The 24,738-nt window shown below is 44.8% G+C and overlaps 1 protein-coding gene across 1 annotated transcript; it reads right to left on the bottom strand.

Annotated features, from left to right (window-relative positions):
• Positions 1-2,931: 2,931 nt before the first annotated feature.
• Positions 2,932-24,567, bottom strand: setd2 (SET domain containing 2, histone lysine methyltransferase). Its single transcript, XM_080856427.1, has 23 exons — positions 24,327-24,567; positions 22,469-22,587; positions 20,980-21,001; positions 16,571-20,835; positions 16,336-16,467; positions 14,635-14,763; positions 14,328-14,451; positions 14,132-14,209; positions 13,807-13,904; positions 13,115-13,250; positions 12,724-12,858; positions 12,512-12,640; positions 11,678-12,364; positions 11,129-11,551; positions 10,965-11,013; positions 9,893-10,148; positions 8,861-9,749; positions 8,219-8,341; positions 7,578-7,714; positions 7,161-7,272; positions 6,220-6,294; positions 5,832-5,933; positions 2,932-5,095 (listed from the first exon to the last, which is right to left on the bottom strand). Exons 2-23 carry the CDS (start codon positions 22,495-22,497, stop codon positions 4,931-4,933), a joined length of 8,295 nt encoding a protein of 2,764 aa, XP_080712553.1. The 5' UTR covers positions 22,498-22,587; positions 24,327-24,567; the 3' UTR covers positions 2,932-4,930.
• Positions 24,568-24,738: the final 171 nt, after the last annotated feature.

The following is a 24,738-nucleotide window of genomic DNA, read 5'->3' as shown; positions in this document are numbered from 1 at the left end:
CCAAGAGTTGTGGTGGTCCTGCTGCTGGATCACAGCATGCTGGCTGAAGCCCTGAGATGAATAGGAGATAGACACCAGGTGCCTTTCCTGTTTGTCGCCGGCCACCCCCTGGAACCCAGCAGCATGCTATTTATTTTCTGCCAGGCCTGGAGCAGATTTATGACCAGGACCGCAGGGCAAGAATACATACCAAAGAGTGAAACGTTCAATAGACACTCCTTCATTTAGGAAGGAACGTAGCAGTGGTCCGAAGCGGACTGCAGTCTGAAAAGCTTTAAAAGTTGAGCATTCTGAGTTTTTTTTAATTTTTCTATTCATAAATATTATTCACCTTTGTGACAATCTCATCCTTCAATTAATTTTCATACCTGTGTACATAAATAAATAAATAATTAACTATGAGAATGTTTTTTATACTTAAAGTTTATACGAGTGTACCAGAGAGCAGATGTTTGAGCACAGAACCACAGCGATGCATTGAGGCAGCATGTGTGTGTGTGAGGAGGGGAGGGCGGGGGTCATCAGTTCCTGGCCGGCTTAGGCTGTCTGTGAGTGCTCCGAAAACCCAGCTCTCAAGACCTTTCATCTAAGATGACAGTACTGTGCAGTGACTGAGTCACTTAACTGACTTTTGTGTTCACAGCTTCGTTGTTTGATTGATGCGCTGATTATGTGATGTGTTTTTCTGTCTTTGTATTTCTGGGGCTCACCCTTGATGGGGTGCCATCGGATGTGCTCTGGAGTGTCGTGCTGGTGAAACCTCAGACTCATCCAGAACTCAGCTCTACAGTGCTGGCCATGTACTATTGATATATGAGCAGCCAGTTCTGGCCATGTACTATTGTCATATGAGCAGCCATTGTTTCATATCCTTGTCAAGTCAAATGTTGTGTTTATAAATGTCTTAAGCCTATTTTCATATAATAATAATAAAAGTAATAGATGATTGTGTTCGGGAAGAATGTATGAGGGACTTCATCAGTAAAACAAATCATCTGCCTATCCATCATTTGTACCCAAGTGTCTTTTTTGATTTGTCTTTCCAGGGATTATCCATTACTTAGTTTCCAGTCAGCTAAAGAAACCCCCTCTTTGGTGTACAGTGACGGGAACACTTAACAGGCTTGTTGTCTGGCAGTTGCAAATACTTACCTATTATTACGTAAACAAATAGGTCTGTAAAGCCCTGGTCATGCTCTGAACAATGGTGCTCCTAAAATGTTAAACCTCAAGCACTGAAAAAAAATATATGCCCACAACAGCATCCACTAGTTATTATTAGAAATATTCAAAGTCACCAGTGCAGTTCACTTTTCCCACCCATCTCGTCATCAAAACATCAAGACGCCATTTCAACATGATGCTTTTGTTGGATTCTTGTGGTTAACAAACGAATGTGCTTAGTTAAATACTTTTTTACTGTGTAAATGCTCTTCCTTTTTGTCAATTCTTTGGTGCACAGTTCCTCTCTCTAAGTAACAAGAGGAACATATCTACCGGTATGTATAGGCTATATGAACATAACTGGGTTGGATGGATTTCCTTAAGCCAGACATGTGCTACCGTGTGACATACCTTACCTATACTTGCAGAAATGGTTGCTGACACAAATAATTGACACCATGAAGTAGATGGTTTCTGTCTAGAAAAGGGTATGTTAAACTGTGTGTACGACTCACGTGGGTCTTGAGAAGCTAACAGAATGAGTGTCTATAGAGGTATAGTTTGGGCCAGTTTTACTTGGGATTGCTCTGAGGACCTTACCCCGGTTGAGAAAAAAGATGGAATCTCTGCTTACTGCTACGTGGTTGTCTGGTCTTAAAGAATTTTTACCACACTCTCATAACCATTATAGACCACTTCTTTGTACCATTTCCATTATTAAGAACACAAAAATAAAACTTGTATTTAAACACTTGGTCTTATGTAAGCATAGTTGGGATCTATTTACTGCAGTCCTACCAGTTATTAGTACTTGCTGGTTAATAGGTACTTACGGATGTTTGTAGGAAATGTTAAATCAATAGTTAACAACTGTGTTGGCCAAGGACATGCTTCACATTGCCAGCCTGATAGATTGACTGTGGCTATCGAGCATGTCAATCAAGTTTCCTCTTATCAATTGTTTGAAAGTTGTTATCTAAGTTGTTTTATATATATATATATATATATATATATATTTCTTTTTTGTGTGTGGTACTTCTGTAGTCTCTATAATAGTCCTTTGTAGCGTTTAGTTCTAGATGAGTCTTCGAGATAAGGAAAGTAATTTAGTTCAAGGGCCGTGGAATGACAAACTCAAACATTTGGTAATAGGCTCTTCACCACCACCGTTTCCAGCACTTTCTTTGCCCCTCCCTCTTCTGCATGTTCACTCTCCCACTCAGCTCCTCTCTAACTGAAATGAACAATCTGTTAATGATTTCTGGGCCGGCTCTCGTCCTAAGTGGGACCAGGCGTGCTGCTGGGACCGGGGCGGCGCTGCATGCCGTCACGCATTCCAGCCAGCGCTGCTTATGCTGCGGTCTGAGGAGTGGCTCCAAGCCCAGTGCAGGCTGCGCCAGACCCGCGGAAGAGGGGGGGTGGGGGTTGCCTTTCATGGTTTCATTATTGTGTCAATTTACAGTTGGATATACGCTCTCTGGTGTCAGTCGCTGGGGCCCTGCGATAGCTATATAGCTTTTAACGGCCCACGCTCAACAGCAGTGTTGTAGCTAAGACCATGTTAGTAAGAGAAGCCTATACCAAGACCAAGTCCAAAGGCATCGCTAGAATGAAATGAATGTTTCGAGACTAGGTCGACCCCAAGATAATCATATTCTGGCTATAGCTCTTATGCTTGGATAGTGACGGCGCTATCGCTGTGGCTTCTGGGAAGAACAAGGTCTAAGCTAAAAAGAAAGGAGCCATGTTTTTTTTCTCTCTTTTTTTAATAAAACAATTTATTTGAATTTAAAACGTTTTTACACTTAGTATGACAATGTGGTTGCACAATACTTACAAGTAGAGAGGGTTGGACTGTACATTAAAAACCCATGAGAACATAACAGAAACGCACAGTCCTCCTTCAAACCCAAAGGAAAAAAATAAACATTTAAAGTCAAATAAAATAAAACAAAACCCCACTTACAGAGAAAAAAAGCTCATTGGAATCATGTTGATCGAACTCATGAGAAGAGATTCCAGAGGTCGTCTCTGTCCCCACTCCCCTTGCTTCCTGGTTTGGGAATACTTACAGCTATTTACATGTTTAAATTGTGGATTAACAGTCCTTTTACAAAGTATTTGCTTATTTAAATGCTTGTCAAAAACTATTTCTCATATATTCACATATAAAGCAATATAATACATGGATTTGAAATGGACTTAAATGCAATTATTGGAGGTGGGGACAGAGCTAGCCGTGAATGATGCAAGCACACCAGTCCAGTAACTGGAAGCCCTGGGGGTGTGTGTCCAGTGCGTTTGCAGCATGATGTGTGTGGGTGTAGGTGTGTGTGTGCGCAGTTTTTCAAGTGTGACATGAAAGATAAGTCAGCAGTCGATCCTCTAGGATTCTTCTCCAAGGAATTGCAAAGACATTAAAAACAGATAAAGCACTCATTCAATGTAAAAATGGCAAGAGCTTGGACAGTTTTTTTTTCCTTTTTTTTTTTTTTAAAGAAAAGAACAATGCTACATGCCCATCCTCCAGAGAGAAAGAGAGAGAGAGAAAGAAAGAAAGAGAGAAGGGGATGGGGTGGCATAGCACGATCAGGAGAGGACAGGGACAGCCGTTACCACCACTCACCCTGGGCATAATGCTGCCTGCTGAATAAAAGCCATTAAAATAATCCCATTCCCAGCCTGGGTGAGTCAGCTGGCCTTTGCGGAAAACCACTGCAGGTCTGCGAGACCAGCGACAGCCGAGGACATAAAAACAGCAAGACAAGGAATCCTGACGGTCAGAGCCGTGGAGGGAGAACATGCCCTGGGAGACGAGTCATGACCACCTGTGGTTTACCCAGGCTTCAGACGGGAGGGAGTGTGGGGTGGTGGTGGGGGGGATGTTTCGGGGGGCACCAGTATGACCCTGGATGCCCTCAGCCTCTCACACCCCATGTGGTTTTACAACAGAACCTACATAGGCTACTTGCCTGACTCTGACACCCCCACCCCCCAAGAAAAAAACCCAGCCAAGAGAAGCACCAGAAAAAAGAACCATAAAAACTCAATGGCTGGTAACTCATGGGGGAGGTGTGGTGGTGGTGGAAAAACACTCCAGTGGAAAGACAACATGAGGGGGGGGGTAGTCCATTTCCATTTCTTCTGTTCGTTCCCATTTCTGTTTATTTCTTTTCTCGTTTAAAAAGCAGTCATTGCTTCAGGCCTGACAACCCTTTAAAAAGAAACAAGAGAAGAGGATGAGGAGAGAGAAGGAGTCAGAGCAAGAAGACAGCAGTAAAAAAAAATGGAGGGGCTGATGGAGGAGAGCTGCAGGATAAAGAAGAAAAAAAGAAAAAGAAAGAAAATCAGAGTAAAAACCATCCATGATGGGGAAGAAAAAGCATATTAGCACCCCTGTGTGCCATGATTAGCACATCAGTTTTTTTCTCTCTTCCTTTTTTGTTTTCTTCAGTAAGCCTTCACTCGTCCCGACGCTGACGATGGCTGGTGAACGAGCACATGTGGCCAGAGTCCTGTCAGGAGAGCATTAGCGCTGTGGTGGGTCTACCCGCCTCTCCTTCATACGGCACACATCTGAGGACAGACAGGGTGGAGGGGGAGGAGTGTACAGGAGGAGAAACGGCCCGTTTGACCTCCTTCTGCTCCCCTCAGTCTCTTCCCTCCCTCCCTGCGGTGTTTGGCGTGTGAGACGAGAGTGGCCCAGTGACGTGTTCGTTTTTCTTTCTTTTCTTTTTGTGTGAAATTAACGTGATGAGGTCTTCCGTTATTCCACCTCGCCTGTGTCCTCTTTGGGGCGGTAGACGGTGCCAAACTTCTGCATGTACTTCTTGATGTACTCCTTGGTCTTGTGTTTGACGTTCTCGTTGCACTCCAGGTCCTCGGGGTTCTTGCACGACTTCAGTTCCTTGTTCATCACACCGTGAGTCAGCTGCAGGGAGAGAAAGGAGCGGAGGGGGGTTGGGTGAGAGAACTAGTTCAGAACTCATTAATTAATCGGCCAAATAGACGTGAGATGAACCATATCAAGATTAGCATTTTGACTGATTTCAGTAACCGCTTCTATGAACTTCCCATCGCTAACGTTACCAAAGTCAAACCTGTAAAAATTAACTGATCTATTCTTAAATGTTCTAGGTGGAATTTCCGCAGAGCGGAAAGCTAGGCTCCATGCACCCACACATGGGTTGCACTGAGAGGCCTCCTGTCCTGCGTTATGTCCCTGCGGTTCACCAGAGGGACTGGGATTTAGGAAGAAGGCAGCCAGCTGACTGACAGACAGGCTGGCCCCTTTCATTTTGGGGTTTACAGATGAGAGAGAAAAACAAATCTGGATGTGAAAAAGGACCAAAAATTATAGCCCAAGGGGTTTAAGGCAATATGAAATTGTGCTGTCAATTATTTCTAGCAAACCTTTTATTGCGCACTTTTGCGTCCTCATTTGTTTCTCTGATTTTGGTATTTAATTTTTTTCCAGAAAGTGACTTCTACTCTGATGTGAAAGCAAACCATCAACAGTAGTAGATGTGATAGAGGAGTATAGACAACAACAAAAAACACTTTCTTTTTCATTTCCTGTAGTGTGTGTAATTTTCCTATCACAGGAGCATAGTTGCTCAGGTAAGCATGAATTATATTTGAATCCTGATGCATAGTGACTGCCGTACCTTCCTGGCCAGGTGTTTGAAGTCCTCTGTGTTGCTAATGCGGCCCAGCTTGCAGTCTGGCTTGCGGTAGGGATTCAGACATTGCACAATGAACTGGGACATCTGAAGGAAGGAGGTATGGAAAGACATTGTGTTAAACAAAATAAAGCACAGCACATGGTAGTGTACCAACAGGCTATTATCAGTCTAATCCATTCTTGTTTGTCTACTTTCTCCCTAGACTGTTTATTGTAAGATTTCTCCAGTAACCATGGACATTCGATTTCACTGGCAAATCTGGTACTGGCATCCCACTTATGCGTGTCCTCTTTTGGGTGGACTACATTCCCGTGACGAAAGCGCACTGGGCAGATATGGGAGTTTCATGACGGGCGGTTCATGGGCTCACCTCTTTGCGGAAGACCTCCTTGCTTTTCTTGGCAAGCTCGCTGGAAGTGTCCGCCTCCGCTGTTTTAGTGGAGAACTGAGGATGCAAAGGGTAACACATCGCTGTTAACTACATGCCATTTTCGCCCTTCACACACTTTTGACATTCACAAGAAAGTAGCAGAGGCAGAACGGCAAAAGACACGATTACAAAAAGCATAAAAGGAAATTCTGTGAAGGTGGACACGGTAAGAATGCGTGTATCTGCAGTGGGTAGTAGCACTGTAATTAAAACAACCTGAGTCAGACACGGAGCCGACCCCAAACTCAAGTACGCGCCTCTACTACGAGCATGATAACCAAGAATCCCACATGCCCAAGCCCCACTAGGCTGAGTTTACAAACTGGCTTTGTGATGGTACGTTTCCCAACCACCCAGACCCTTGCTGACGCCCCCAATGTGCCCCCGTGTGAAGAGCTCCCTTTGCAACGCAGACTCACTAGAAGTTCCACTCTAAATCAGACAAACCACTGGCAAATGAATGCAGTGTCCTCAGCTGGTCTTGGTTAGCATCAAAGAGATGGAGGGAATGAGAAGAAACAGAAAACAAAAGGCATTCCCTCCAGCTACATAGTGGGAGCGGGACAAAGGAGAGGGAGAGCAAAGTGGGGAAGAGAGGGAAAAAAACAAACACAGGGCTGACAGGACAGGATGCACTTCTCACTCATGGGATCAGAGAGTTCATTTAGACGCTATAGGTCCCCTTCAGAAGTCCAGTCTATGCAAACAGAGTACACGCCTATGTTGTGGGATTCCTTGAGCTTGAGTTTGTTGACAATTAATTACTGCCTCAAAATAAATATACATAAACATCCACAACATTTATGAGATAGACAGCACCCTTGAGGGTGACATAGTAAGAACTCAAATGAATCAAATAAATCTGGAGCTGTAGAATTTACCTTGGATGGGTTTTCATCGTATGTTGGCGTGCCGAGGTCCATCTCTGCTTCATTGCCCACACTGGCATCATCACTGCCAACATCCCAACATGGTGGATCCCATTGGGTTTGTCTAGTGACATAACATAAACAAACACACACACACACACACACACACACACGATCAACTGTGAGCTTCAACTTCACCTGTGAACTTCTGTTGGACATGTCTCTGATCATATGAACAGTGTGTGATTTGTGGAGAGCATCTGTGGTTGAATATAAACTTGCAGTGGCAGTTACATACACAATGATAAGGCGAGGCTCTACATGGTAGATTCCAAATATCTGCTCATTAAAGTTGGAGATACCATAGTTGCAGGGTTGTTTTCAGCATGCGGTCATATTCATTCATAAACAAACATAACATCTACACACCTGGTGATGATGTGGTAGTAGTAGATTTTGCCCTCCCCATCCCGGGCAACCTTCCAGCTGGGCGGCAACACGATAGTCTTGGGTTTGGGTGGTGAAGGAGGGGGAAGATCCATGATCCCATTGGGTACAATCATCTCCTGCAAAACCAATCAGAGGATTTAGTGGGGTGCAATGAGGATTTACCAACACCAACAACTTTAGGTAGATCAGATAGTTGTGTGATGGATGTTTATTCATTGTATGGTGAAGAACTGTAATTGCCTTAGCTTTGTACAAGACAAAGCAAAATGGGTACTATACGCCTTCTAGTGGATGGATTAAGCATCACACTCATACTTTGCCTCCCCATAAGTAGAGATGAACATGGGGAAGGGTCTTCAAAGGTATAGTAGGATTTGTGATTAAAAAAGGCCATCAGTTCATTATATATAACATATGTAATGTAATTATACATATTATATTATATGTAAATCACTATTTCACCAAAAGAACAGTGCACTTGACTTTTTTGTTTCTCCATTTCAGTGCTTCTGTATGTGGTATAGAAGATGGGATGTGGGTAAAACTTGGGATATAAAACCACAGGAGTGTGATAGGAAGAGATGTGTGTCTGCAGAGTGGGAATGAAGTGCTATAAGCACCTGCTGAACTGGCTGGGAGGTGACGATGGTGGTGACCGTTCCGCCCTGCTGCACCACCAGGCCCTGCTGGTGGGCTGAGTACACCTGCTGACTGTGCAGGTAGCCAGCGGACTCCGTGTACGCCTGCAGAGGCACAGAAAAACACACGTCACACACACACACACACACACACACAGTCACACCTCTGTAGTGTTCCATGCCCGTCATGGTGGTGGGTTTATAGTTCAAACATTACAAATCCCCTTCACAGCGCATCAGGAATCCATGTGTAAGCAGTGTTTCTGCCTTTTATCAGGTTCAGATCTCTGCACAGATGTTCTCATTAAATAACCATTCTGTTGTCAGTTATTCTAACATTTTCCCAAGAAAAGCAGACTGAGAAAAAAAATCTTGTTTTTAAAAATAAGGCTGAACCTTTCTTTGATGAAACTGCTACAGAGCAGCAGATTGTCTATTCAAAAAGAGTGTAGTCTAGACAGCTCATAACCATGAGGGATATTTTTTTTTACACACTCACAGATAGCTATATAACATTATGTAAAATAAAATGTAAATGAGGAGGTAAGATGTTTCAGAATGAGACGACTAACTAATAGCTACTGTGCCGTGCCTCCAGCTTCTTCATCATGGAGGCACCCATACCTGAATCAGTGGAGTGCTGGTGGGAGGGTAGGGAGCAGGGAGGCTGTAGATAGTCTGGCAGGGTTGGCCTTGGTAGTATATGGTGGCAGCCTGTGGCTGTGCTGTGGTTGGGTACGGCTGAGGCTGCTGCGGCGGTGGAGCCGAGGGTGGCGCCTGCGTTTGCACAGTCACTGCCTGCTGCTGCAAGCCCACCGGGTCCCACAGGTTGGTGTAGCCCTGCTGACCTTGACCGACGGGTACCTGGGCGGGCATCGCCAGAACGGCAACGCCCGCTGGGTCCTGAGGGGCTGGGCCGTTAGGCTGAGCGTACTGAGGGGGAGCGGCCGCGGCCTGCAGCTCCATCTGGGAGGCGATGTGCGTGGGCATACACCCTGCAGTGGGCACCACTGCCTGCTGGATGCCGGCGGAGGGCTGCAGTTCTGACAGGAGCGGCTGAGATGGTGCCTGCTCGTAAAGCATGCCGCTCGTGGGGGAGGCTGCGCCGGCCGCCGTGCACAGGGGCTCAATGGGCGGGGTGGGCAGCAGCACCTTGCCAGCGTTGGGGTTGGTGGGGTCCACATAGGTCTGAAGGGGGTAGCCAGGCGGGTAGTAAATGTGACTTTGAGGGCTGGAGCCGAAGGCCATCGGGTCAAAAGCTTGAGTCTGGATCTGCTGCTGTTGTTGCTGCTGCTGCTGCTGCTGTAGCTGCTGTTGTTGTTGTTGTTGTTGTTGTTGTTGCTGCTGCTGCTGCTGTTGTTGTTGTTGTTGTTGCTGCTGTTGTTGCTGTTGTTGTTTCTGAGCCTCGCGCTGAGCCACCTCCTGCTCAAATAGCTTGCGGCGTTCCTCCGTGGACAGCTTGTTGCGCTCTTTCGTGCGACCCTTCTTCTTACTGCTGTTGGCTGCCTCAAACCTGGGAACATAAAATGATACAATAAGGATGGGTTAGTGTTTTGATTGGACATGAACTAAGCACATTCACCTTACCTGCATTACCTACAATAGACATGCCCTCTCGTGCAGCAAATGTATGAATATGTAAGGATGCAGCAGTACCTCTCGTCACCACGGCGACTCCGGTCATAAGTGGACTGGGGTGGGGGGGAAGGGGAGGCGCGTCTACGGCGGCGCTCTGCACTGCGGACCCCTCGCTCTCCATCCCGGTCCCGGTCCCGGTCTCGGTCCCGGTCTCGGTCCCGGTCTCGTTCCCGTTCCCAATCCCGCTCACGCTCCCTGTCTTTCTCCCGCTCTCGTTCCCGGCTGCCTGAGGGGGTGCGTGGGGTCAGCTGCACGTCTCGATCTCGACTACGGTCTGGAGGGAAGAGTCGCCGGAACAAAAAAATTGATTATAAAAGGATACCCACCTTTCAGGGGGCATTGAAGAGGTCTAGTTTGATTGAGATTTTTTTTTTTAAAACACCACCATCTGCACAGTTGGGAACTAGCTATCTGCTATATTTTGGAATAACATGTCAACCTGGAGTACAAAACTACATAATGAAGAACCTGAGTGGACCAATAACTTTATTTCCGTTCATTAGCAAAGGGGCCGACCTGAACTATTTTCCAGTGCAAAAGCCAAAACCCAAAATGCTACTGAATACATGGGATTGAGAAAAGCTCCACAGAAAGAACAGATGTAAGGTAATGGTCAAAAATCAGTATAAGCTCCATCCATCTAGCAAACAATACAATGTTGCCCAGGTAACCATTCACACCCTCTTGCAACAAAGCAAGTAAGCAGAGACCCACCTTTGTTGCCATTTTGCATCAGGCCTGTAAAGAGTTCTCTCCTGACTAACACTGGGTTTGATCAACATCATGCCTCCCTTAAGAGCAAACCTGTAGTTCGATTCGTAGAGAGTGGTGCCAACACCCCCAAGGTCATGGGTTCAACACCCCAGGAGCACATAGAAAGTGTCTATCTATACTGTCCTCTTGGACATGTAGGACTCAGTACCTCACAGCGAGGATTATAACCCAGGGCCTCAGAATAAGTGAATGATCCATGGATACATCCAGCTTTCTATTGAGGTTCCTGAATATTTCTGGAGCTCTATTTGAGGCTGCTGGACATTGAAGGGGGGAAATGTCCCCTAGACACAATGACAATGGCAGAGATGCCTACCACTGGTCTCTTTCTCCACCTGGCTCTTCTTGGGGATCCTGTACACTTCCTGAGAGAGAAAAAAGATGTACATCACACTTGTGTCACGCAAGAAGGTCATGTGATTAAATGTATGCGTGTAAGAAAAAGGGAAATTGTTTGGGTGGTGTTCTTGACAGCCTTACCTTCAGGTCTTTCCAGCTGTCCAATAATCTAGCAGCCATTTCACTGATGTCAGCCGTCTTGACTGACGGCTCTTGGCTCTTCTCACTCTCCACATCTGACACGCCTTCTTCCTCGTCCTGTGATGATGTTCCAACACCCACCGGGTCAGCCGGCACAATGGCCGTTTCCAAAGCAGCTGTCGTTTCCATAGACAAGTTGTCTGGGGCAGATTGTGCAGTGCCTGTGGCAACGGTTGCCGAAGCAGCAGGCTTGACCTCACTTGGCATCCCAGCAGCATCATCTTCACCTGTAGCATCTGAAGGTGGCTCGTCACCCACCGCAACAGGATGCTCTGTAGGTGTGGCCTCCACTGAGGTTGTAGTCTCATCAGTGGGGGTGCTCTCCGAGGGAACTGGAATGGAACCAGCACTCTCCACAGAGGTCTGAGGAGGAGGAGGAGGAGGATTGTTGGATTATTCAAATGAACAACAGTAAACACAACATGAACACAACAAACACACAGAGTAAACACGAAATAAATATGAGAAAAACACAAGAAATAAATGTACCTCCTGATGAATGGTCGCTGTCTCACTGGAGGGCTCTCCTACTTTCTCTGTATGTCCATCAGGGGCAGGAGGCAAGGGTTCTAGCGGAGTTGTGATGTCCGTCTGACCAGCGTCTGGTGAATCAGCAGTTTCTGTATTCATGAGCTCCTCCTCCTTTGTTGTGCAACAGGAGCTCTTCTGCTGCTCCTCTTCCTCCCCTTTGATATCAGCTGCCTGTTCCTCCTCTCCTTCTGCACTCCCCTTCACTGCTGTGCTGTCAGCCACCTCAGGGCCACTCTCGTTAGCCGGGGGAAGCCTAGCTTCTCCCACCTCCACCTGCGTCACCTCCTCCTCTTCCTCCTCCTCATCGTCCTCTTCATCCTCTTCCTCCTTGCAGTCCGAGGCCTTGCTGGCATCTGACATGGCGCTGTCAAGGCTGTTCTCGCTAACTATCTTGAGGCGGCGGTAGACAGTGCGTTTGGGCGTGTCGGTGTCTAGCTCGGGGCCCAGTTTGGCACAAGATGACGAGCCGTCGGGCGTGTTCAGGGGCGTCTGGGCACGGGACGTACTCTCGCTGGAGTAGCCGTCCTGCTCCGAGGGTAACACCTGGGGTCGGCTCTGAGCCCAGCGCTGGATGAACTGCAACACGCGGCTCTCCTCCAGCATGTTCTTGGTGGAGATTGGCAGCACAGCCAACGCATTCATGATCTACAACCATGCACAAAATACACCAGATCCATCAGAAAGGGCTCCCTTTATTTGTATGCATGGATTAAAAGCCCTGGATTAAAGAGTATATATACATTTTAACACAGAATCAGTTTACACAGCAATTTTCAGTCTTTGTCCCCTTACCTCCAGCTGCAGTTTAACATTGTTAATCGAATTGCCTTTTGCCTCGGAAAGCTCAACCATGAATATCCATAGCAATGAGAGGCCATGATGATCCAAAAACTGCTTCAGGCATGATGGATTTTGTGTATTCTACAAAGAGAGAAAGACAATGTAACTCGTCCTTCCCACATAATTACATTAAAGCACATAGTAAAAGCGGTGTCCCTCTTTACCTGAATGAGCTTGAGGCAAGTGAGTCTCTGCTCCATGGTTTCCACCCGCACCATGAGTCGGCAGAGAGACACCACCTCCTTCTCATCCTGCAGTCCGTCCCCGTTCTCCAGCAGGGCCTCCAGCTCCTCATCCACCTGCAAGAACAGCCAACACCACAGCTTTACCAGAGCTAGTCATGCACACTGGCATCAGGGAGATGCATAAAGCATCAAGAGGTCAGGCATCTACCCCAACACAACATAGCAATCTACTTACCAACTATAACCAATAAACCTCCAAGGTTTTAATGATCACTGCTCAGATAAGCAATCAGATACCTGTCGGTCCCAAACCTACTTAACCACAATGGCTTGCCTGTTGTGACCTTTCTGTAGTGTAGTCTGTACTCACTGTGGTTGGTGCGGCGGTCTTTCTGGTCCGCTCCCGCTGCTTCTTGCCCCCTGCAGCACGGATGCTGACTCGCTGCTCACCGCCCAGGAACCCGCGGCAGCCCGGTGCACCACACAGGCACTTCTGTGCCTCTTTTCTGTGGAGCACAGGGGTGGGGGGGGGGATAGAAGCTCATCCACTCAGTAATCAAGACAAATGCAAATTGTCACATTGAATGTCTAAATCTAGCTAGCAAACTAGCAAACAGCCAAAAGATGTGCCTTGCAAACAGCACAGCTTGCACTGATTAAAAAGTAAAGCTTGGTTTATGCTCAGAGGCGCAACGTCTTTTTTTTTTTACGTCTTGCGTGCGTCGGCCCCTTTTTCTAGACTTGCGCCATTTAACGCAAACCTATTGTTCTGGGTGTGAATTGCTTGGCAACACCCCCAACGCAACGCGTAAGCACCTAGCAATTCATGCTCCCTTTAGAAGCATGCAAGGGCCTTAAGATTCTTGGTACCGTCTTGCTGTAAAAAGCTGTTCTTATGTTTTTGTGCACCAAACTACACATAGCCTGGGTGGTTAGAGTGAATGACGAGATTAACACACCTTTCACGTGACCATGTACCATCACTATATATTTAAGGACATAAAATATCCTAAAAGAAAATCAACCATCAGCCAGACAGACTGCCAGGGACGCAAGGCTTACCCGTATCTCTGGAACTGGTAATCAAACGTGAGTTCTGTTCCACCAGACACAGCCTTGGTGGTGAAAAAACCCACTCGGAGCTGCCCATTAACAGTCCACTGCAAGGAGATTGAACATGATTGGTCAGAAATGCAACTCTTACCACCAAACTGACATATACCTAAATTTTTTCATGAAGCTATACAGTCAACCACATCATTGAAAGTCACCCCAACTCTGGCTTTGGAGATAGATGTATGTGGGGTAGCTAGTTAAAGATATGATCAATTTGTGAAAATCTCTGGTTAGTTCCAAACTTCCAGAAATTCCAAAAACTTCCACATACCTTTTGTGTCTCACAATTGGGTTCACAGCTGTGGTTCATGAAACGTGAACAGTTCCCTTTCAGAGTAGCATCAATGATCTGAAAAGAAACAATTTCAACTGATTATTCGTTCAATTCACCGGCATATCAAGCTTACGTATAGCTCAATGTATTATAGCTCAAATACAGTTTGCTGCTTTGGTAGAGTTCAAAATACCTCATTATTTTTCAGGGCCATAAAATAATAGTGGATGTTTTTCATGCGAGCATAATCCTTCACCCTCGACTTGAACTCCTTGTGGTCCAGGACCTCACCGCAGTACTCCAGCACAAAAGTATTTCTGAAAGAAGATGAAATGCGAGAGGTTTCATAAAAACCGTGAGCCTTACTCTTTGAAATGACTCTAGAACACACCTCGACTTCGTGAAAAGATCCCGACACGAGAGCAGATTATGCAACTATGCAAAGTACAGAACAAAAGACACTTCTATCACAATCATCAACATCAAAAAACATGTCTTACGCTGGCAGGTCCCTGGCAGCACGCAGGCCCCAGCCTTTGTTCTCAGTTAGAATAACTTCAAAGTCTGCATGATGCTTCCTCTGGAAACGTCGATTAGAGCAGTACACTCCATTTGGACACCGTGAAGAGCTGGTATAATGAACAAAGACAACAAAATACTCAGATCAGTCTGTGCTAACAAGGAGCACTTATATTTGAGCTGTTGAAAAACAGCTCTGTAGGAATTGTCAGTTGCATTAAACGTATTTATTCACTCTAAATCACTGATCCACTGACATGTTCCATGATCAGTGGTTCTCTAAAGTAAACCATGCAGCCTTGTGATGCACCACCTAATGACCACCTGTGTCTTTAAACTATTTTACTTCTGATAAACAGTTAAGTGAGAATTCAGAATGGGCATAAGTTATTACATAAGTCCTTATTAGGGATGTGCATCTCATCACTGAGGAAGATGCGATACACATCGCGATGCACTGCCAACGATCCGATACATTAAAGATACATAAAAGCAGCTACTAATGCGATACGATACACCCCTATTGCGATGCAGTACGATTCGACACGATGCGATTCGACACGATGCGATTCAACAAGGTGCGATACAAATGCAATTTTATATTATTCATAATGATTCATTTATTTGTCATACAACAAATCATTAAAAAGGTATCTGACAAAATATAACATGTTTATACATGTACGTGTGTAAGTGTTCTCTCTTTTTTTTTTTTAGGCCTACCAAGCAGTCACAACGCAGTTTGCTTCATCCTAAACATGTGGATCAAATGCCTCACGCAATCAATTTAACTTATTTGCCCTATTTTAAGGTTTTTCTTTAGGTTTTGAGTTGATCCACATGATCAGGATGAAGAAAAAAGTATAATGGAGACTAGCTGCTAGATTTCCTTTTCCAATTTAAGGAAGGCACAGGTAAATTCAAGTAACAAATAGAGAGTTTAGCTACGGTATATGGAGTATATTCTTACCTCTTCCTCCATCATCACCTCTGCTATTATCTTTAAAAATACCATGTCCTTGGTGCCGTGGTCTTCCAAGAAAGCCAGGTCTTTGAAACGTGGTTCAAGCGCCAGTGTTGTGTCTGAACGCGTTCATTGAATGAAAGTTCATGAACTCGTTCATAATTTTGGTGAAAGTGAACTGAACGTAGGGTATTACTGTCTGATTAATGATACTGTGAGCGTGTTCATTGTGGTGTCTGAGAACTGCACGTTCACTCTTTTTAATTTCGTTCAATAAGGTGCTAGATTTCTAGAGACTTCCATGCGAAAAACACCGTTAGTAATAGTCGCTTATCCCACTGTCTATTCCTGTGAGAGCCCCGAAGTTGTGTAGAGGCCGAGAGCGGTATTGCAGACAGATAGTGATTTTAGAAAAGTTATAGACTTCACGAGAAGCGGCCATTAACAGCAGTGGAGATGAGAGCGCGTTTAAGAAACAGTAAGAGAGGTGGAATCTATCTAAATATAAAATGTTTGGTCTTGTATTGAGATTATACCGATACAAAAATGTTAGAACCGATGCATCGCGATTCATCTCACATTGTATCCGGTCCACACTTTTTTGATCCGGGCCATCGTATCGTGAACTTTTATGCCGGTGCATCGTGGCGAACCGGTGAATCTTCCCATCCCTAGTCCTTATGGTAGGACAGTGTAAACTCGAGAGTAGAATCCTTACCATTCGATCATCAGGAGGCGATTCAGACAGTCCTCTCCACAGGCAATCATCCCCCGGGCCTTCTCCTCTTTTGACAGGAGTGAACACTCACACACCATACGCTTAATATCCCGATGGGATTTGTTCTTCTTGCTGTTAGGACAAAGTTTAAATTTGAACATTTAGACCACAAAGAGTTGCAAACAATTATGGTAATGATGAAAAAATTAAACACTAACGTTGGCTTATAACTTACCGCTCTGTAAGATAAAGGTTTTCTTCAATGAGGTCAAAGTATGGTGGCATCTTCTTACTTTTAGCTTTGTCTTTCCAATTTCCAGGGTCGAAGAAATCTTTAAGACTGAGCAGTGGCCTCTGTTCTTTATTGTGGGCTGTGCCATCCTTGAGGTCAGACTCCAAACATCCTCTTTTGCTGGCCAACCCCACCTCGGCCTCATTGTCCGAATCAGACTCAAGTTCTTGACGTCTTTTCTTGGGTGGCCCTCTTCCTCTGTGGACCCTAAACGGTTCCTCCTTAGAGACATGGGATCCAACAGCTCCCTCTTGAATGGTACTGGCAAAACCTTTGCAATTGCTGCTAATCTCATTGGCTTGTACAAAACCAGATGGGGCAGGCAGTTCAATGGACTCCCTGGCTCTTCTTGCTCTGAACACAGCCTCCTCTTCATGATCATTGGTGAGAGAATCTGGATGGATCTGTCCTAAAGGGTCTTGACGGTGGGAAGGCACATGTACAGCATGAGAATCCAAGGGCTGTGACCAATAATCGAGGCCTTGCCTGATGAGCTGGGAAGGGGCAAAATGCCCTTGTTGTAAAAGGTTCTGAGCCAGAGCTCCATGGCTGCTGTCAGGCTGCTGGTATGTGCTGCTGGGCAGTTCATGCTGACCATATACAGGACTATGATTCTCCTTGGTGTTCAGGTCATTTAAGTTGCGTAAGTGTCCAGGTATGTAGTTAGCTAGATTCCTGCTAGTCCTATTACTGTGCCAACTGTCTGGTTTCTCAAAGTTTGAACAACTTTGGCCAGCGCCCCCAAGAAGATCTGTCGGTTGGGAGAACCCAACGTGGCTTGAAACGTTGTTGATTTTTACTCCTTCATGGATAGTGCTGTTGTTTTCAATGTGAGACAGGGCATTGGGAGCATCAAACTGGCTTGTACTGTCTACCATGTTGCTCTGTGACTGGTAGCCTGCAGGCACCTGTGCATGAGGAATCATCCAGTGGTTACTATTCTCAAAGGCCACATTTGGAGTTGCTTTATGCCTCAGGTGACCACTTTCTTTATCTGCATCAGCTGGTGGGCAAAACATCTGCTGTTGCCCAGAGGCACTTCCGGAGGTGGAGGAAAATGCAGGAGTGTCCTTTGTTTCTAATGTCAGGGTGGAATTCTTCGGCACGACCACAACAGAGCTCAGTCGTTTCAAAGGCAAAGTCCCGTCATCTGAATCAGACTCAGAATCATCAGATTCGCTGTCCTCACTGTGGTCTCTTCCGTCTTCATTCAACGCTTTGGACAGTTTGGTTTTCGGCCGGTCATTTAGCAAATTGCCAACACAAACATTTGACTGCGCCTGTGCAGCACTATTCGTACCAGAAGTATGATTTTTAACCATCTCCTGCTCAGTTGTACACTTACTCTCTAGATGGTTACTGCTAGCTTTGCAGGGTTCTGTGTGAAGTGTGAAGTTTGTCTGCCCTTTAAATGACCCCATCTCTAAAGAACCTGTATGCAACCTCTCTACCTTCTGACCATCCAAGGAAGTTTTACAATCTACCTCAGTGTTCTTTTTCAAAAAAGAATCTTTCTTAATGCATGAATCTTCAAGAATATCGTCCTTGTTAAACTCTATTCTCTTCACCGAAACAACCTTCTTCACAGGGGGCTTAGCGTCCTGACTAACTATTTTCTGAGGAATTTCACATTCGGGGGTGTCTTGACCAACAATATCCCAGCGTGATTTTTTCACATTACCAGGTTTCTTCACGGGCACAGGTTCCGGCTGGTCCTCTTTAACAATAAGCTTCTTGGTATCCTGACCCTTAGATAAGGGATCTACACAAGAGGTGATATCTGTGCACAGTGGCATGGGGTTAACGTCCACACTGGAATGAATATGGTCATCAGACTTAGTGTCATGTGTTAAGGATTCTGAACATGGTGATTTTTTCACAGAAAACATGTTTACTTTTGAACTGTCTAAATTTTGGCAAATACTATGATCTGGACCAACTACCTTATCCACCCTTCGTAATAAATCATTATTTTCACTGGCAGAATTTAAATATGCTACGTTTACCTGCTTTTCCAATAATGAAGAGGTGCTTTCTTTGACTTCACCATGATTTGATGTATCAATTTGATTATTTGTGGAGCAACCTTTGGCATCATGACCATCATTCATCTGTTTAACTGTGCTATTTACTTCCTCACATGGAATCTTCTCTGCATTGTTTAATAAAGGACTCAGTTGATTTTGAAGAGAGACTATATTTTGAGAACCCTGACATTTTGATGGGCTGCTGTTTGCAATGTGAATAGAGGAATCATTTAAATCATCTTTCAAGTTAAGCACCCGTGAAACTTTCTGACCTCCTTCAGAACTGTCTGACTTCAAGCTAGCTTCAGATTGTCTAGAACCCACTTCCATCTTTTCAACTTCATGGTCTGGGCTCAGCAGAGTTGGCTGTCTGGATGGACTGCTCAATTTATCAGTTGATGGTCTGATCTCTGAGGCAGTCATGCTAGGCGAGGATATGGAGTCGTGTTGATCTGTTTTTTTAGAAGAAGAGCTCCATGAGCCTGAAGATCTGTCTGAACCTTGCGACTGTGACTTCCGTTTATGTTCTTCATCAGAATCAGAACTCCCACTACTTTTCTGTGTTTTCTTTTCAGAAGAACGAGTTGATGATGATGGACTCGAATGAAACAGTTTCGAGCTGCTTTCAGTTTTGGAGTGTGTCCCAGATTTCCTTGAAACAGATTCCGAATCCGGGGAATGTCTCTTGCTGTTTTCAGAGTCATATGTTCTTCCGCTGGACCTCTCAGATTTGGAATATTGAGCTTTTTTGTCCAACTCTGGCAAACGAGACAACTCTACAGACTTCGAATCTTTGTGCGATTTCGAATAAGATGACTTTGGGTCTTTCTGAGAGCTAGAGCGGGTGGATGTTCTGCTGGTGTCACTGCCACGAGTACGTGTTCGTCGATGATCATCCTCAGAGTCAGAGCTGTCTCTAGATCTGCGGCCAGCTCGAGAGCGTGAACTTCGGGAGTCTTTATGGGGGGAGCTCCGATGTGATCTCCGATCAGACTCATGATAGTGTGACCTATCAGATCTTGACTGCCTCTCAGATCTTGATCGCTCTGATCTAGAATAGGAAGAACTTGTTCGAGGACCCCGAGACCTGGATCTTGAGCGGCTCTTGGTTCTCCTCCGGTCCTTGTCAGAGCGGGAAGACCGTGTAGATGTCCGTCTATCTTCGCGGTCTGCCTTAGAATGACTGGGAGCCTTTTCACTTCTCTCATTTCTAGATTTCTTATCCGATTCTTCAACCTTGGAACCTGAAGGCAGCTTTTTAACTTCCTTAGTATGACTTTCGGATTTTAATGAACTTTTAGGATCTGCAGACTTTTGGCTGGAGGATGTCTGCACAGAATCTCCATCTGATTCTGAACCAGGTAGTGTACTATCAGACTGGTATGGGCCCTTTTTACCATCTTTAAGTAATGTGACAACAGGACAGTCTTTGTCCTCTTTCCCAATATGGGAAGAATGAGTTGGTCCAGACAAACTGGAATCCTGCTTTGCCACTGTTTTTGATTCTGTGACAGTAACGCCAGGGTCATCAACATTACCCTTGGCCTGGGGCACTGACGGCTCAGTTTCAACTCTAGATATAGACTGGACTTGGACCTCCATCTCTGGTGGCACCTCCTCCGATAAGACACTGGCTCTAGAACCCTCTTCAATGACAGACACACTAAGAAACTGCTTCTTAAAGTGCATCTTCACCAGGTCAACTCTAGGCCTCAGCAGTGGAGAAATGAAAGCTTGATGTGAAACGGTTTCTGGTGCAGGGGTGGAAACCCTTGGTGCATCAGTTTTATCGTTTTTATCTTCAGCAGGCTGCCCAGCTTGATCTGGAGGGGGTGAGGTTACAGGAGGGGGTGAGGTTACAGGAGGGGGTGAGGCTACAGGAGGGGGTGAGGCTACAGGAGGGGGTGAGGCTACAGGAGGGGGTGAGGCTACAGAGGAGGGTGAGGTTACAGAGGGCAGAGGGGACTGGGCTTCGCTGTTTCTGTCTGGGCTCCCTGGGGCTGGGAATATGGGCGGTAGCGGCTTCTTTATCTGGCTGAAGCTGAAGGACACCTTCTGTCGACCCTGCTCCTCCAGGTTAACCAGGGACTTGGTACCCTTGGGAACGAGACGGTTTGACAGTACCACTCGAGGGGCAAGGCCTTTAAATATGACTGTCTTCGAGAGGCTGTCCACCTTCATCTGCAAACAACAAAAACATGTCAAAACTAATTCACCAGTGCAATTGCAACAGCCAACAGCTCTAATGTCATGCATCATGTGTGCTGGCTGATTAGGACATTCATGCACAACCATGATATGACAGCAGTGTAGAACCCTACTTACCGATCCATTCCCTCCATCCGCGCTGTGTTGGCATATGCGGAAAAGGGAAATAAAGAAAATTAGGCCTGGTGATGCAATGGTAATTCAAGGTCCAAGCATTAAAGCCATAGCCTTAAGGTTGTTAATATACAAGTAACCTAGTGCAACAAAGGCAATCTTATGGCATCCACCACACACAGTGCTAAAGAAAAGTATTACTGATGTGATGGCATCTTAGTGGTTAAATTAATTCTGACTTCCAAAATAAGACTTTGATATGAATTAGGCTGCCAGGACACAACTGGGTTAGATGGCCCTAAGGGATTCCTCTCTGACCGTGACCTTCACCACTCAACCGTGCTATGGTAGCTGATTTGGGAGGGGTCTTCACTGCTCCGACAGTCTTACTGGGAAGGACAAAAGATGACTGTTTGGGCCAGGCTAGGCCTGTTGTTAACATAAAGTTGTATTCAGGTTAAAAAAAAAGGTCACCAGTGAGGTGGTCAATAAATGTAAGGTTTAAAAGGCTCCGTAGTTTAAATCTTTAAAAGGGTAGGCATAAACAATATGATCCTTGCTGTTCACTGTACCACTGAAAGATTGCCAGATAAAAATGTACACTGTGAAAACGTTCTTCAACAGAAAACCGTTATTCAACCGCTCATTTCAGAGGTAATAAGAAACAACTGTGGGTGTCCAGGAGCATACAGAGTAAAATGCGCACACAAGTATGCCAGCTAAATTGCCTAGAGCCTACTATTTATTTTTGGGCAACATGACACACACATCACACATCATATTGCACACCAAACACATGTTTACAGCTATCCCAAAGTCATGTTGGGGCCCATCGGTCCACCTGTCCTATTTATAAGGTGCAGTTAATCAGTACTTTAGAGTCTGATTTACATGGCTATGTGACATATGATGACTGAAGCGAAAAAAGGTACACAGTTTCCTTCGATCTGGGCAACTAAAATATATGGCCGAGGGATAGATCATCATATTTCTGACAAGCTATTTCAGTTAGGCCTTGATCATGTACTTGTTCATCATGATCATTTTGCATGGATCACCATATTTCATAATTGTAATAATTTCGTCTTAATGTTTTTCCTTCACTTATTTAGGTTACATAGCTTACTGAAACTAAGATGACACACACTGCCATTACAACCTCACCTACAAGTTCAGAGAGCTGGGACTGTAACGTAATTAGATTTCAATGTAGCACAACACGTCAGTCTTTGCTAGTTACGTTTCAGCTTGTCATGTTACACAATTCAGTAACACAGTTCACATATTTCCTAGTGAATCAGGGGGGAAAAATATATATTTTGTGGTTTTAAGGAGACAAATTAGACTCTCAGCCATCACCACCACTGGGTTGAAATGGTGATATGGCTTGATTTACTTGAAACAAACACCTGGTTCAATCCACATGGACTAAATGCAGGGACATCAACATGTCACTTGACACCACACAACACAGTACACAGAAGGGCAGTACCTGAAATCTGCATTCACCAGCCCATCCATTTTGAGTTGAATGAGATGCAAGCAGCCCGGTGGGAACAGCGGGTCGGGAGAAGACACGTTCAGAGCAAGCTGTCCGACGTAAGTAGACACCTGTGAGTAAAATACACATACATCATACACATCAAAGAAAACAAAGTGGTTGCATCATGCTTTATGACATTTTGTTCTTATAACTTTGTGAATCTGTACCCCACCATCCCCCAAAACAAAATGATTCTGCAACATAAACATGCACCCCGTCATAAACGCCCCATGGTAGGATGTAGACCAGGACCACAATTTCATGCACATTATACAAATGCGCTTGGAGAATAGATGCTAAGTCTTGGGATGTCAGTGGGAGGTGAACAGAGTCAGTTAAGCATAATGTAAAATAGGGCTGGGGAAGAATGATATGCTAAGCTGTCGCCAACTATCTGATTTTGCTGAAGACCCTCTATGACCCAATGACATTAAACAACCTCTCTCCAGCATACTACATGTTAGGAACTTGTGCCATTTGCAATTTTTTTTCATCAGACGTAAGCTCTTCCTTTTTCAACGATTAGATGACTATGAAAGTCGATAGGGTGTCACGCCATTATATGTGCATGCTCATGTGCCCTCCTTATAGGGAACATTCAAAACATCTCGACTGGAATCCTTTGGGAAGATTCGATGTTTGAATATTCCTGAACACAAAAGCACAACCTAAAAATGTGGTAAAAATATAACTATGTTATGGTATCAGTGGCAATATCATTCTGTAGCTGACATTGGTAGCTACCTTTTGTTTAAATGAGAAAGAAAGAAGCCATTGTGATCTTGCCATATACCATCTAACTAGCTACTCTTTTCAAAGACCTGACAATCAGTCACCTAGTATCTACGTACTGCTTAAAGATGACCACATCTGAAATAAATGCTCAAATGTACGACGAACACGTATACAATAACTACAAAATATATCAAATCGTTTGAGTTGGCAGCACATTGCAAATTGAAATGTAGCACATCGTGGAACACTGTTTGCTAGCTAATGTCGGGTCAACCATAGGGCCGGGGGTCTAACGTTATATGGCGACTACGTTTTAAGAGTGGAAGTAATACAACATTGTGTTTACCCGCAGTGTTTCAAGTGTGCCTAATACAATACATTATAGTCTGAATTAAGCAACGACCAAACAAACGGTTCTATGTAGTTTTCCCCTCTTGTCTGTTTTCCTCTTAAGACGTCATCAAAGCGAGCGGGTACAGAAATTTATGGCGTGGATCTAGCAAGGCCTGAAAGCAAAGGCCTGCAGTAGTCCTGTTCATCTTGATCATTCTACTTTGGGATAATTTCTACAACCTATATATTGAATATTAACGCATCAGATTGGATACAGTTAATACAGTGCTACTTTAAAACTTCAAGACAACTAATAGTGGGTAGCTATTGGTTTTCATAGCTTAACATGCAACGAGATGTTTTCTTAGCTACCTTAACCTGTCCAACTTCCAAACGTATTCAAATGTGTTAAAAAACAATACTTTCTTGGAGTGATGTTACGGTTACGTTGTTAACTATTTACCCAACTATGTACTAGCCTTTATAAATTATGTTGAATATAAGGAAAAGGTCTGATTACGTTACTACGGGAATAAACTAACGTTAGCTGGCTAGCCAACTGATAGGTGGGTTAAATAGCTGTCGATGGCTAGCTTAGGTAACGTTAGCAACCTTGCTACCGTAACCAAGCTAAACATTTGGGAGACATGTTGTTTTTCTTGCAGATAGTTAGCCATTGAATGAGATTTCTGCCTGAGATAAAGAATTTATGCCATCAGAGAAAGGGTCATATACTTACTTTGAATGGAGCTCTGGGTCAGAATAGTCCTCCATCTTCTAAGTCCGTTCCAAACAGTGTATTTGCTTGGTTACAACACATTCAGCAATAGCCACCGATGTCAAATCCACACGGGTACCATTGACTGATCAAAATACAAAATAACTCCTGGTTGAAAAGTTAGCTAGCTAAGTTAACGGTAACGTTAACCTAGCCATCAAACGCACTGAACCTTAGATAATGTGACGTTAACCTCAGCCAATGTTAGTCCCCAATCAGGTTGCCAACACGGTGCACACTCATCAGTTGATCACCGTGGTACTATCTGTAAAACAAATGTGTTCATGAAAGGTAGCTAGCGTTAGGTAACGACCGCGCTATCTCTATGATGAACGAGAACAATCTGGCTAGCTAGCTATACGCTTCGGGCTGA

This window comes from Sprattus sprattus (assembly GCF_963457725.1).
Source record: "Sprattus sprattus genome assembly, chromosome: 18".
Lineage (NCBI taxonomy): Eukaryota > Metazoa > Chordata > Actinopteri > Clupeiformes > Clupeidae > Sprattus > Sprattus sprattus.
Note: the sequence above shows the minus strand (reverse complement) of the source record. Positions and strands in the feature narration are given on the sequence as shown.

Coding starts and splice junctions, on each gene's coding strand:
- setd2 (XM_080856427.1), bottom strand. CDS start 22,497: ATGGATGGGCTGGTGAATGCAGATTTCAG. Junction 20,836..20,979: donor CGGATGGAGGGAATGGATCG/GTAAGTAGGGTT, acceptor TGTTGTTTGCAG/ATGAAGGTGGACAGCCTCTC. Junction 14,764..16,335: donor CGCCTCCTGATGATCGAATG/GTAAGGATTCTA, acceptor TCATTATACCAG/CTCTTCACGGTGTCCAAATG.